We start from the raw sequence: 15,096 nt of genomic DNA, 5'->3' as shown, positions 1-15,096 counted from the left end.
TTAGAGAGGAAGAAGCCAGAAGGAAGAAACGTGTGGGATGTTCTAGATATTTTTTGCAGACTTTCCTGTGAACAAAACAAATATTTAAAATAACCTCTGAGGAAAAATTCCAAGTCTCGCAGAAACAGACTACAGTTTAAGTTCTATTTCAACCCTGTATGTGTATATAATCTCAGTTTAGGATTTTCTGGGAGCAAAATATTTTTTAAGAGTAGTTAGTTATCATTCATTCCCTAGTGAATATTTGGAATAGTGGTTCAGAGGTAAAAAAGGACTGTAGGGTTTATTCCTCCCTTTTTCCAATGCTGTGGCAAAACACAAACCAGCCACATATGAAGTCCAAAATGACAATAAAAACGCATCATCTGAAATTACAACTCTGATATATTTTCAGTGCAGAATCATCTTTAAACCCGAAGACAGCCCAGAGAAAACAGTAGGGACCTGTCACAAACATGAGATTGGAGCGCCGGAACCTAAGTAAAAAAATAGTTTTGCAATAATCCCAAACCAGAAGAGTGGATGGCAGCAGGATGAATCTTCAATTGACACTTTAATCTGTATCTTTATGTCTGACAGCTAACTTCTCTCCTGGAGTGACCCAGAGCATCATCCAAACAGCCCCAACCTGTCGCTCAGAGCCTAGTTCCACACCTCTTACTCATCCGTACTATAAGCAAAACATCATCTAGTATTTAGGCCTTTCTCAGAGATCATAGGCTCATTTTTCTAATGGAGCCACTTAAATTTCTCTACTTTTGTATAAGCATTTGTCTATAGCAGTATTCACTCAACAAACAAGTGTAAAAAGCCTCCATAAAAATTAATGGAAGAATGCATCTCTTGCTGCACATTCTGCAATCATAATTGAAAGCGCTGCCTGGAGGAAATGCTCTTTTCTAGGGAAATCAAGACCAAGCACAATGAGGATTTCAAGGCTATACGGTGAAATGTAGCATAACAATCTCTTGTGCAAGTGATAAAAAAATATGCTAACCTGAGCTGTGTTAGTCACACACCAGGGGATTCAACAGGCATAATTTCCAGCCACGGGCATTTAATACATTTTAGTACAGCAGAAAAAAGTTACAAAATGTACTGGTATCCAATAGAGTCTTAGCAATTGTCTTATTTTCAGGGGGACAAAAATCAAGTATCCTAGAGGTGATTCTAGACTCCTGTTCAAACTGCATATCTACATTGTTATCGGATGAAACAGGCAGTCATACTGGAACACAGTGAGTGGAAGAACTTCAATAAACTTTTAGTTGAAATTCAAATTTTTGATAAATCTAAGCTCTTCTTGGCACTCCAGAACAAAGATCCTCAAAGAGCAGGACCTATGTGTCTTGCGTATCGTATGAAATCATTTGCAGCATGATTTTGTGTTACAGTATTCTGGAAACAGTAGATTTCTGATGCAAATTTATTCAGACTGTATCAATTAAAAGTCACTCTCACTGCTTAGATCTTTCCTTTAAGGAAAACAGCAGCAGCCATATTCATAGCCTCTGAATCCGTCAAAGATTAAGCTAGGACTATCAGCTTGAACTCAAGAACATTCCTCCCCCTTGTCTAGACTGGGAAAAAATAAAAAAAAAGCACCCAGAAGAAATAAAAGCTGTTGCTGCTTATACCTTTGTCTAGATATTTTGGATGAAACCTGACTTTCAGCAAAAACTTTTAGCATGAATTAAGGAAAAAAAATTATACTTGTTAAATTGCCATTGAATTTTAAGTGGATGAGGAAACACCTACTTTACTACGTAATATCTGTATGAAGATTTATGAAAGAGGTGCACTGCATAGAGGTTGAAAATTAAGCATGAAAAATCAAACCGAAGCAGGAAGAAATTGCCTTAGAAAGTCAGATAAAGAGGGTGAAAAAAAAAAAAACAATCCTAAATATTTTTGTAACATTAAAAAAAAAAATCCCCCCCAGTTGTCTCCACCATGTTCAAGTATCAAACTGTATCACACTTATTATGAAGCCCACCGAGGCTTACCTTGTTTCTCATCACTGCTGCCTCCGCACTGGCTGGTGAAAATGCACAGTTCCCCAGACGAAGCAGAGAAGCCATCACCGCGCTGGCATTCACTTCCCGGAGACGACCGAGTATCTACCAGAGTAAAGCAATATAACGCACAGAAATATATGATGTTTTTCATGGGCTATGCTACTACCCAAACTTTAACTTGGAAAAGGATTACTTTAACTGTCTAGTATTGGTCATGAAGTGTCTTTGAAAAGCCTGTGTTTACACACATCTCTTTGAAAGACGTTTTTAGAACCTCACTTTCCAAATCTGTAGTTTAAGGAAATATGGCTTCTGCGAAGCAGTGACTTTCAACCTGTGTGTCTTTGGATAATATTTAACTGAATTATAACATTGTTTTATGACTAAAAAGTTTTGGTGCATGCTATCTAAGTCAAGTGTATATCATTAACTTACTGATCGGATTTATTGCCCGATAGTTTGCAAATATATTAGATAAGAAAATAACAGGACAACAGAGTAGAATTACTAAGTGACCAACATTCATAAAGACCTCTTTTTTTTTTCCCCTCAGTGGGAGTAGTCAAATTCTTACAAAACTTATGAATAGTTTGTGTATCAAATGTAGAAAACAGTTGAGAAATTCAAAGTTGATTGGGCATCAAAGGGATTGTGATTGATATAGGCAAAGAATTAGAATTTTCAGTCTGTAGACATACGATGCCAATAGTTGAAATCAGTATTTATTATTTATTTGGGCTACAACTGTAGATAATGACTGAATTACTTCAGAGTACCTGGTTGTTAATGGAATCATATCTGCAACCACAATTTGCATAAATGCATGAATGGACTGGATATCAATGAATAATTTCCAAATTACTAGATTCCTGTATTTTCTGAAATAATAATATTTTGTATGACATTACTATATTGCTTTCTCAAGGTTAGGCAGCAATTAGAGATACCTAGGATCCCATATCTGAATTCTTATGAACAGTGAACAATATGATTGTACAAACATGCACAGGCTGGATCAATGGGCTGAGGCCAACGGTGTGAGGTTCAACAAGGCCAAGTGCTGGGTCCTGCGCTTGGGTCACAACAACCCCATGCAGCGTTACAAGCCTGGGGAAGAGTGGGTGGGGAGATGCCTGGTGGAAAAGGCCTTGGGCGTGTTGGTCGACTGCTGGCTGAATATGAGCCAGCTGTGTGCCCAGGTAGCCAAGACAACCAACAGCATCCTGGCCTGTATCAGGAATAGTGTGGCCAGCAGGACTAGGGAGGTGAACATCCCCCTGTACTCGGCACTGGTGAGGCCCCACCTCAAGTTCTGTGTCCAGTTTTGGACCCCTCACCACAAAAAAGACATTGAGGTGCTGGACTGTGTCCTGAGAAGGGCAACAAAGCTGGGGAGGGGTCTGGAGAATAAGTCTTATGAGGAGCAGATGAGGGAACTGGGGTTGTTTAGCCTGGAGAAAAGGAGGCTGAGGGGAGACCTTATGGCTCTCTACAACTACCTGGAAGAAGGTTGGAGAGAGGTGGGGGGTAGTCTCTTCTCCCAAGTAACAGGTGATAGAACATGAGGAAATGGCCTCAAGTTGTGCCAGGGGAGGTTTAGGCTGGATATTAGGAAAAATTTTTACATTAAAAGGGTTATCAAGCGTTGGAACAGGCTGCCCAGGGAAGTGGTTGAAGCACCATCGCTGGAGGTTTTAAAAGATGGGTAGACACAATGCTTAGAGACATGGTTTAGTGATGGTTTTTGTCAGAGTTAGGTTGATGGTTGGACTAGATGATCTGAAAGTCCCTTCCAACCTAGGCAATTCCATGATTCTATGACTTTATTTAGTATCTGTCTAGTAATAGACATAATCCTCCCCCTTCCATCATAATTTGGATAATGACTAGTTCTGAAATAATGTATTTAAAAGAAAATGTGTACAGTCAGAGGTGACACAGCAGTTCCTGATTAAGCTGTCAAGTGTATTTACATTTTGTAAATAGATTTACGGTGCATTATATGGTAGGCCAATCAGGGCTCGGCCAGCAGAGATGGGCATTACTAAAGCGTCCTTGTACAAGAGGACTCCGTCAGTACAAGAGACAGAAATCAGTGTGCTGACTTCCTTGACATCAGTCCTTGACATCCTTGTCTATTGACTTGACAAAAGTACTGACATCCTTTTGATGCAAAATCAACTGAATTTCTCAACTACGTTTCACTGAAACATAACAGTTCTGACAATGTTTTTACATGGCTGAATGAAAGATCTCCAAACTGAGAGGTGGGGGGGAAGAAGAGAGAGATGTCCAGCCAGTCTAAAAAGCCAACCTTGTGAGAGAAGATTGAATCAACTTGTTTTGTTCAGCCTAGCAACACAAGAAAACAGGGAAATTATATTAATGAAATATCTTTAAGTACTTTAGATGCCCCAAACCCAGAGGAATAAGAGACAGTAGGAGAGAAGATGATTGCAAAACTTAAAGGGCAGTATTAGTCCAAATGACTGTGAAAAGTAGACAAAATCAGGCTGACAATTATCTAAGCCTGGCACTCCTTTAATAGGAATAGTTGGATGAAAAAAATATCTAATTACTTCTATGGCAGAGTTGTATTATTTTACTAAAAGGATCATACAGTTGTCCAAATGGCAGCTTGTAATAAGTAACTGATGCCAGCAGCTCTGGAGATTTCCTCACCTATAAAGTCCCGAGATCAAATAACTGGAAGGCACATACCACTGTGCATACCTCTCACGTGCCAGTTAGCGCTGGTGAGCGGAATTAAGACAAGGTATATATCTGTAAAGCATGCTGATTAGGAAGCGCAAGTGCTATAGTAACTACAAAGAGAAACAGACATACGTCTGGAGACATATCAATCACTGCAGATCCATATTTTCATAATGTAAGAAATCTCTTGTCGCGGTACAAAGACTACTACTCCAACATTGCCTGAAGGTCTGATGCAATTTCTTATTATCTCTGGCACCAGAGGCAGACATATGTTTATTGTAATAAAGGTTTCAGTTCTGCCTAGAAAAAATTTTCCAGCTGATTGGGTTCAACTCTGCCTTTTTCATCACTATCCTTCTACGGACATCATTTTACGTGCTTGATTTTAACGCTTTGTCCTCAAGGCTACAGAGCTCATTGGAAAACCTCCTGAAGAAAAGCAAAGCTACTAATAAATAATGAATTAAGACTTCATTGATATATATATATATATGACTTCATCAAGAACATGTATCATTGAATTGCTTGCTTCCCTTCTGTAAGTACAGCTTAGACAAAAAAAACAACGTACAACCTCTTCCGTGTAATATATTACTACATTCTTTAAGGCTTACATGTTTTCTGCTATTCAGCTGCTTTGTTTTACAATCTATTTTCTCCAACATACAATACTTAATCTCATTCCTTCTTTTCCCCTACATCTGAAACTTCTTCTCACACTGTTGTACTTCACAAGGGCAGGATTTCCCCGTCTTTCAGCTTTCTTTTATTTTGTTAAAACTTCTGCTGCAACATTCTAAGTGTTTCTCCTGCTCTGTAGCATAAAATTTGTGTAAAAGCTCTGTAAGAGGGTAGTTTTCAGCAGAAAATGGTATCCATTTCCATTATGGTCTAAAACATCAATAAGAAGTAAAACTGCATAACCCTAACAAGTCAGAATCACCGTAAGATCTGTTACGAGTGGAAAGAGATGAAAAGTGTATCCAATATTCATAAAGCATTTAAGGTGTTGTCCAAGGATTTTTAGTGAAGAAGCAAAAAAAGAAAAAAAGGTATCTCAGTGAAGATCTAACAAAAAGTGCAAAATCAAAGGAAAGGTGTTTTTTTTGCAAGTGTGTGGCTATATACAAGTACGGAGAGTTTCTTGACAAGTGCAACAAGTCAGCCCTCTCGTTAATTAACAACAAGAACACCACAGTATTTCATAGCTCCGAGAAACATATAAGAAGGGACAAAAAGATTACTTGGAAGCAAAAGGTTTGCAGAGAAAGTCCAAAGGACAAACACTTCAAGTACTGAACTGAAAGCACCTTGAAAGGAGAAAGAAGAATCAAGATCTACAAAAAGAAGGAGTAGAGAGAGAATGAAGACGTATAACTCAGTAAAAATACGCAGGATGTCACAAAAGCAGAAGGACGGGCAATAATCAAAGGGGATTTTTGAAGGGAGTAGGGAAACTGTGCAGAGAAACTAAAAGCTAAAAGGAGAACAAACAGGATCAGGCATTATGTCTATTTTCAAAGTTACTTTAGCAAGAAAGCAGTTCTCGAAAAGGAAAAAAAAAGTTAAAACACTTGAATTTACATCAGAATTTGATTTATCCAATTTTAGCCTAATTCATTTCATTTTAGCCAAGACAAAATACATTTGTTGTAAGTGAAAAAAGATTGCCCTCTCAGCCTTTCCACTTATTTAAGTAAATCTGTGGAAAATGTTGTAGATATTTAAACTAGGCTTTTTAAAATATAAGACTTATAAGGAAGTGAAAACAGGTTCTGAAACAGGGCCGTAAAAGTTTTGCATTTTAAGTCTATTTTTCATGTCAACAGAAAATTATCTGCTTAAGCAGAAAAAGGACTGCAGTTAGCAATTCTCCTTTAAGTTTTTGTCGACCCAGTTACTATGAACACATGAAACAGAAGACAAAAACCTCAAGAAATGGGATATTACTTTCACCATATGAAAATTTCAAATTTCACTGCCACTACTAACTTTCTTTCAGCAAAAATTCTTACAGAATAGAAAACAATGTCACATCTTCAGAGAAATAAAAATGTCGTTAAATTTAATATAACCTTCTAGTAGCAAGATTATAACATTTTTATGTATGATCAGAGTAGAGAGCACTACAGCAGCAAACATACCTTCAACATATATCTCATTTTCTCCTAAACTGCAGTTTTAGTAAAAATCCTTAATTTTAATATAAACAATCCTCCAAATTTGTTTATATAAGAACAATTTTATCTGATCATTAAGAAAACCACCAAAATTCTATTTTTTAAGTAATTCATAACTATTCAGCCAAGACTTCCTTTTGAGAACCCCCTCCCAAAAATATGCCATTCATATTATCATATAATCGCTCTAGCTTTTAATTGTCAAATTTGACCCGAATGACTTCTGCGAAGTAGAATAAAGTCAAGCAATTGCAGTAGCCCCTAATTGATCAGTTTTTAACAAGAATTGACAGAATTCTTTACTTTGATGTGAAAGGCAGTAATTGCATACCTTCTGCTTCCAGTTAAGTGGCACTAATTCAATACTTAACTTGAAAGAGGACTAAGATATTAATACATTCGAGGAGTCTGGATAAGTTTCCTTACCACTCATCTCCATTTGCTAAAAGAAACTAGTAGAATCAATTGAGAGGTTAAAACCAAACTTAACATATTGATAAGTGCACAGCATGAACACCACAGTTAAAACTAGTGAAGGAAAATTCCCATGATATTAACACATAGTGTGGTGAACTAAAGAAAATCAGGTCAAAGTCCTAGATCATTACAGATTGAAATAAGATCATACTTCAGGAAAATTTTTGGTAGCATAATTTCTATCTTTGTAATGACAGACCATATCACATTAAAGAAGAGATCACAGGTGCTAATAGAAGGGAAGGGAAAGAAAAGAAAACAGTCAAGGGGAGATATGCAAGACTAATTTGATCCCAATATGTATCATGCTAAAATTTGTTCCTGTACGTAGAGTTTGGAGGGAAAAAAAAATATTTAATTTCTGAATAATTAAGAGCTCCATAGCACCGCCCTTCGCTCTCCCAACCACAAAGAGGGGAAAAAATACCTTTAAAAGTGCTTCTAATCCATAAAGCAATACCCTATTATAAGAGAAAACTATGAACTGGAATAAGGTAACTGATCAGGCAAAAAACATTTCTACCACATGTATGCTTCTCCAGAGAAATTAGAGGTTGGAGCAAGAGCAGTATAATGATTTTCTCAGCATTTTCTTTCCAGTCCAACAACTTAAAATAGATTTCAGCACGTACCATTCCCACACAGTCTTCTCTCCTAGTCAATAGGAAAGCCTTTCTTCCATCACATCATTCTACCAAACAGTTTTCTTCTGTTCTCTGCTATAAAGTAGGAACTCCTTGTTCCTTTAAGCCCTCTTCAGCTGTAACTAATTTATCAAGTAGCCCTGTCTCACAGGAACAGAGCTGTGTGTGAATCTCATGGGGCTCAGGACCTCGTGCATTATGCGGCGTGAGCCTTTACATGACATGATTACATGCATTTCACAAGGTGTTTAACTCAAACTACTTCCAGTCTGGTCCCATGGACCAAACACCCATCAGTGGCCAAGGTGTATTACGTGTGTTCCTGGAGCTCATCCTCTGCTCTAGTCTAATGCAAAGGTATTCATTTCACACTCACCACGGCTGCTCTGCTTTAGGTCATACAATGAGTAAGAATAGTTGGGACATTTCTTTCAATAAGGCACCCCTCACTGGAGCCAAAAATGCTAGTGTGCTGAGCATGCTTAATGGGTATCAGAACAAGACCTGGCTGTCTCCTCACCCCCAAGAACTATAAATAAGTCTAGCTTTCTCCCAAAGTTTGGAAAGAAAATATAAAGATTAAACTGGAACCATATCAAACGGTTTTGCTGTCCATCATGACTGTATACATTGGAGGGTTCATCTAGCCTAACCTTGGTCGCTCAAGACTTAGACAACAACCAAAGGCTTGGTGGTAGCAGAAGCAAACACCTTCCCAGGGCAAATCACCCAAAGATGTCTGTCTCCAAGTGAAACAACTCCTTTAGAGATGCCTGGTGTTTTCCGTCAACAAGAAAAACAAGCTCACCCATTGGTATCACTTCTAGGTATGCAAATGAAGGTAAACAAATCCTTCACATGGTCTGTCTGTGACTACATAACATTAGTTAGAAAAAACAACATGATCAGGGAGAAATCTGGAAGAAAGAAATCTCCCTTGGCTTATCTCCCATAACTGGAACCGAATCAGCATAGCCCAGAGTTGTGAGTGCAGCAACATTCATCTTTAGTCCTGAAACATATCCATGCACCCAAGAACTGGCTATTAAGACCTAGAAGGAGTCTCAACAGAGCATATACCTTAGTACGCAAATTAGAAATAAACAAATGTATCCACCAGGCTTTCCCATGTTATTGAGTTTGCCTTTAAGACATCTCTGGCATGACACTGCTCCTGAGGGTTTCTCAGTAGTCATGCTTGCTCCACACATTTCTAGAAGTTATACCAAACAAAAGATACAGGAAATATATTCTTACAAATCTTTCTTCAGCCAAACTCTCATTTGTCTCAATTTTATCATCTGGAAACAGAAAAGTGGCCTGAAATTTTCTGAATCTGTCTGATGCCTTCTGATAAATAAGGCTAAATAGCAACTAATATTAACAAATATCATTTCTCCACCAATTGTAAGTTGACCTTCAATATAAGGGGAATATCATGTTACCCAAAGAAATATTTCACTAAAAGTAGCAGAGGGATGCTTTCCAGCTATGATTTTCAGAGACATTAAAAGAAAAGGTGACGTTCTCAAGAGAGAACAGGTCCTTCAAAACATGCTTTCAGTGCAATTAATATGAAGTTGAACTTTATGCAATAAAGGCACATGCATGGTTTGGGAAGAGTCCTAGGAATTAAAGCACTTGGGAGATTAATGATAGAAGCTTAACACTTACACAACGAAATTGTGTGAAATTCAGAGTACATGCTCTATTTGCAAAAAAAATAATTAAAATAAACCACAGGGTCACTGTCTGCTGTTTCATCAAAGCAGCTTTATCCTAAGTCTAAAATGCTTAGTTATGCTTCTTAAATTAACACAAACAGTAGAAACTATATTTAGAATAACCACTTTTCAATTGGAGTTATGCAATACTTACAGCAATTTCACACTTAGAGAAACTGTAGGAAATATTACATCACTTTTTTTTTATTATTTTCTATTCTATCACCATAACAACAAAAAATTATCACGTTTTTTAAAAAAGTTTTTTAGGTCTAGTGATTCATTTAATGCTAAAATCTAAGCTAAAAGAATGTGAATCTCAGTCTGGATGCATTAGCGAGTTAAAGTGAAACGTAATACATTCTCACAGATCATCAGAAGACATAAGTAAGTATCATATACCTTCCTCACTGGTTCTAACCTCTTGTTAATGTTGCTTTGCACTTTGAGTGACTTTGCTTACAGTGAAGGATCATCAATAGGATAAGCAAAGAAATCAAAAAGCAAAATAAATAAACAACCCCCTTCCTACACTCTTCTTAAGAGGGCTGCTGCTAAGACACAGTAACTTTTCCACTGCTCTAAAAGCTCATACATAGCAGCAGCTATAGGTACAGCTTAGAGGGACCTTGAAGCTGCTCCAAATTATATTTCTAGAGCCATCCCAGACAGGGAATGAATCATAAACACCTTCCCATACCACTATTCCTGTCTCCCAATCACACAAAGCATCCCCAGAACTACTACTTCTAGGAAAGGGTATAGAGCCAGCAGGCTGGACAAGCCCCAAAGATCTGAAAGAAACACATTATTCTCCCCAGTCACAGGAAAAAGAACTGAAAAAGAACTGAAAAAGAACTGAATTCCATTCACAGATTAAAACTCCCACATACCTTCACCTAGCATACAGCCTCCAGATCTTGCTGCATTCCCACTCTTCCTCTGCAATCCTCGCCCAGCCTGTTGCTTCTACCCACATCATCCATCAGGTAGTAATGCACTACACCTGCATTAAAGAAAACAGCTTTCAGCTGCTCTCCTAGAAAAAAACATCAGGGTTTTATCTACAAGCTGCCTAGAAAGTTGATAGATTTTTCTTTTCTTGCAAAAGCTTGAAGTCTCAGAGTACCAATGTCAGAGAAGCTGCCGTGGCAAGGGTCTACCACCATGGGGGTGGTCCTCCTGCAGCAAGCAAAACTTCTTCCAGACTTGCTTTGAATTTAGTTGCAGTGTATCAAAAACTGAGGTTAAAAAAAATGTTTTCTCATCTCATCTACTCCTCTATGAGCTGCACCACACATTGTCAGACAGACTGCAGCTGACAAAGGTGTGATTGAGGTTTTACATCACTAAGTGTTTGTTTCCAAAGTTTGACACGGTTGCTGTTTTTCAGTTCTGTATTTCCTATCAGCAGCAGCAATAGTTTTCAGTCCTTATCAGAGTTATTGGATATTTCTCTTGAATTACAAAGTTTAAAATGAGTGTAATGGTTATAGATAATGACAGGTTATTTCAAGTACAGCAACAAACTTTTATTGATTTTCCTTACTGATTTAAAATTCTAGACAGCTGCCATTAATTAGGTATTTACTACATCAAAAAGACAACTCATCTGAGTGAACAAATTCCTACATGCATTTTTTTCAACTATGTAAGCAGCAGCTCCATTAAAAAACTCTAATGAAGGCTTTGGCTGAAAGTTATCAGAACATTCAGGAAAAATTTGAGTCTTGAGAAGTTCTAAGTTAGACCAAAAATTTTCCCAAACTGATAAATGTTTAGAGTTCCACCACACTAATGAGAGGCAGAATTGTTGCACCCACTCCAGCAGCTGTATTTCAGTAGCAAATAACTTAAATCTAAAACATATGAAACACTCAATATCTTGCAAAAGTAATAGGGAAACACATAAATATGGAGCTAAGAATTTTAAACAGTCCAATTTCTGGTTTAATAGTCCAAATTTTCTAAGAAAATCCTCATTAATGCAGTTGATGTACATGACCTTCCAAATATGTAACCCTTTTCTTCCTGTCATATTCATCTTTATAATGTTCCTCGGGTCCTAACATCAGCACTTTCAATCTCCCTCAAGAAGCACAGGGGACTATTGAGACAAGTCATGAGCACCCTGAATTCTTTACCAGGAGGGCAATTATGCCTTTTTAGGGGCATAATTCAGAGAGTCTTTGTCTTTGGCCTGGGGTACATTTGTGTCTAATTTAGCATGTTTTCTTCCAAGAGCTTTATTCCTTCTCCTTGCTTCCCAGATGAAGTGTGAAAGCAGCCCAATGCCTCCCTTATCCTTGGCTGAAATAAAGGGCTGTTATTTGCTCAGGGACTACTTAAGTTTCTCAAATGTTTGCTATACATAGTTATCACAGAGTTTATGCTAAAATGGGCTAGGCTACAGTGACTTGGCCACTATAAAATTGTTAAACCAAGCCCAAACAGGACAAAATATGCCCTGATGAGTCCCGAGAACCACAGGCTATGGCCTGTGACTAGTAATAGCAAATATCTTATATACTGGGCTGTACAAAAGGGTGGAGAATACAATATTTTGACATTTTTATGCTTGACTACTTATCCAAGTTATCCAGAGCTATTCTGTGGGCCCTTTCAACAAAAAATGAGTGGTCCTTCCCATCAGCAGCACATAATTTCAACTCTACAGTTTCAAAATGTTCTAGAGGCAGTACCTAACACTGAAACTCAGCACGTTCCTATTCCCAGTAAAAACTTACTGATTAATGAGCCTTCTACTTGTCTTCATAAGGCCAAAAGTCTCACTGGCTGCAATCAAGGAAATCTGAGGACTCCAGATAATACTGCAGCAATTTCAGCATAACCTTCATAGGAGACGAAATCAGAAATCAGATTCTAATCAACATTAAAAGATTATTAAGTAGTCCAAGCTCTAAACTAAACGGTTAATCTTCAAAGATTGGCAAATGGATATTAATTGATTTCATGCCTATTAAAATTCTATTTTGGAAAGTAAATTCCCAAGACACAATAAATAAATGATTGGATATCCATCACTGCAAGAAAATTATATTTTTAGCATGAATTATGTAGAAATGAGGTAACGAATATTTGCATAATTTAATATCAGGTAAAGTCACAGTTGTGAAGGATGTAGAAGCCCAGTGTAATGTTTCACAAGCAGACAGAAATTCCTTTATAATGAGCAATTCATTATTTTCTATATACATGGTAAATACAGACCACACATTACAGTCTATCTTCAATACTCTACTAAGATGACAAGAAACAACAATTAATGGCAAATAAATTTTAAAACAAATCTAATGACAAGATCATAGAAAAAACCAAAATTTCGAGATTAAATGACCAGTAAATTCAGACTGGTCTGTAAACATGTACCTACACAGGCTTTCTTTAAAATTAAGTTTGAATAATGGAAGTATTCAATTAACAAAAAGAGTTAGAAAAAGTATCACCTTCCCAAAGTAGAACATACCCAAATACCATGGTGAACATTTACTTTACTGATGGCCACTTCCCACGTGGGAACAAGAAGTTAGCAATGTTCCTGAAGCAGATTCTCAAGAGCTTTAAAATGTCAGAGCTCCCTTAGATTTTTGTCAATTTACTTCAGACTTTATTGCTCTTCAGTTCCTTTGTTCTCGTGAGGCTGTTGGCAGCAAAGGAGCCAGTTTTGGCTGTGGTCATTTCTGAGGCATAAACCATGGGCAGGGTTGACATAGCTGAGCCATTTCATGGGAGACAAGCAAACAGCAACTGACAGATACTAATGGATTTCAGCCCCTGATGGCACAAATGAAATGTTCACAGCGATGGGGGAAGATATGTATTGAGAAAGTAGACAGCATAAAATATTGTGGTACAAACCTACCACTGCAGATCTGCAGCATGGCTGACTGAAAGGTATGTAATAACACCAACAATTGACTCAAATAAAATTAGGAACTTCTTTTTCTACTTGGAACCAAAGAAGTTCTGAATAAGTACCTCCAAATGAAAGAGTTAAACTCTGAACCTAATGCAGAAAGATTGGTGGGAAATGAAAACAAATATCCGGATCAAGCCAGGTCCTGCAGCTGGCTGGATGCAGGGGCAGGAAGTATCTTTGACGTCTTTCAGGTTGTCTCTTGCACGCAACCCTCTAGCAAGTGGATCACTGATGGGATAACTACACTGACAGCATTATAACTCTTCCCAGGAGGAAAACCAGGACATGCTGAAGCAATAATACCTAGCAAAGTCTAGAAAGACATTTTGGAGGCAGACGACAAACTGCAGTTACCCAGCTGTCTTCTAACATTGTATGAGAGGGTCCTGTGCCCTCACATCTCCTTCCTTACAACACACTGCATGAAATGAGCGCTCTCAACTTTTTTATACTGGAAAAGTGCAGTTCTGACAAGCAGTAAAGAAACTCTTTATTTTTCTCAGATCTCTTTTTGCCATTATGACATCATAGTGGCAAGGCTTTCCAATGAAAACCCAGAGAGACCATTGCAATGATTAGTGTTTGCCCGGAGGCGTCCAGGCTGGTGGATGTAGCTGCAGGGGCATCTGGACAAACAAGCACAGAGACAATTCACAGCAGCTTGGCATCGAGCTTGTGCCTGCAGGGTGGACAATGCTTTCTTAACTGAGAAAACTGCTGGCAGGATACATGGAGCCCCAGGGCCCTGGCTGCAGCCGGTGTACAGCTGATTACACAGGCACCCTCCAAGCAAGCAAGACCAGTACTGGGACAAGAGGCCACCAGAATCACTTATGTTCTGGGACCTGTTGGCTCCATATCAGCCTGGGAAACCTCAGCCTTTTTCTGACCCCCTCAGGCCTTGAGCACTGAGAAAAGTGCGGGCAGAAGGGGAAGCCATTCTGCCAAACTGCTCGCTAATCCTTCTTGCCCGGCCAGCACGGTGAAAGGGATGAAGGGCAGCGCTGAGCTCCCTGGTGGACCAAGCTCCTCACCAGCTAGCTCAGAGCTGGGGCTCAGCCGCTGCCACACCTGAGCTTTGAACCAGTTTCTCTTAATAATCTCCATAACGTCCACAGAGAAATGTACAAGAGACATATCAACAGAGGTTTCATTTGGTCATGCATTCACCTTCCAGAAGACATAAATATTTTTACATCAGAACACATTTCCTTCCTAAATAATTTTAATGGAAGTTATGGACTCAAAAAATGCTTGTGAATATTAGTGAAGACTTTGAAGTTCTGAAGGTAGTAATTGTATAATGAATGTTATTTCAGTGCTTGGATGCCTATGGTGTTGACATAGAGAGACTGCATTTGAGTAACACATTACTAAAATAAAATCAAAATATTC

General features: G+C 38.2%; 1 protein-coding gene across 1 annotated transcript in view; it reads right to left on the bottom strand.

The window, feature by feature from the left end:
- The window catches only part of MALRD1 (MAM and LDL receptor class A domain containing 1), a 273,631-nt gene extending 258,823 nt beyond the window's left edge, over positions 1-14,808 (bottom strand). Inside the window, exons 1-2 of the mRNA XM_054190597.1 lie at positions 14,652-14,808; positions 2,007-2,120 (exon numbers count right to left, since the gene is read on the bottom strand). Coding sequence (XP_054046572.1) covers positions 2,007-2,120; positions 14,652-14,808 — 271 coding nt within the window. The remainder of the gene's footprint in view (positions 1-2,006; positions 2,121-14,651) is intronic.
- Positions 14,809-15,096: the final 288 nt, after the last annotated feature.

This window comes from Rissa tridactyla, chromosome 2 (assembly GCF_028500815.1).
Source record: "Rissa tridactyla isolate bRisTri1 chromosome 2, bRisTri1.patW.cur.20221130, whole genome shotgun sequence".
NCBI classification, from domain to species: Eukaryota; Metazoa; Chordata; class Aves; order Charadriiformes; family Laridae; genus Rissa; species Rissa tridactyla.
This window is presented reverse-complemented; position numbering and strand designations above follow the sequence as displayed.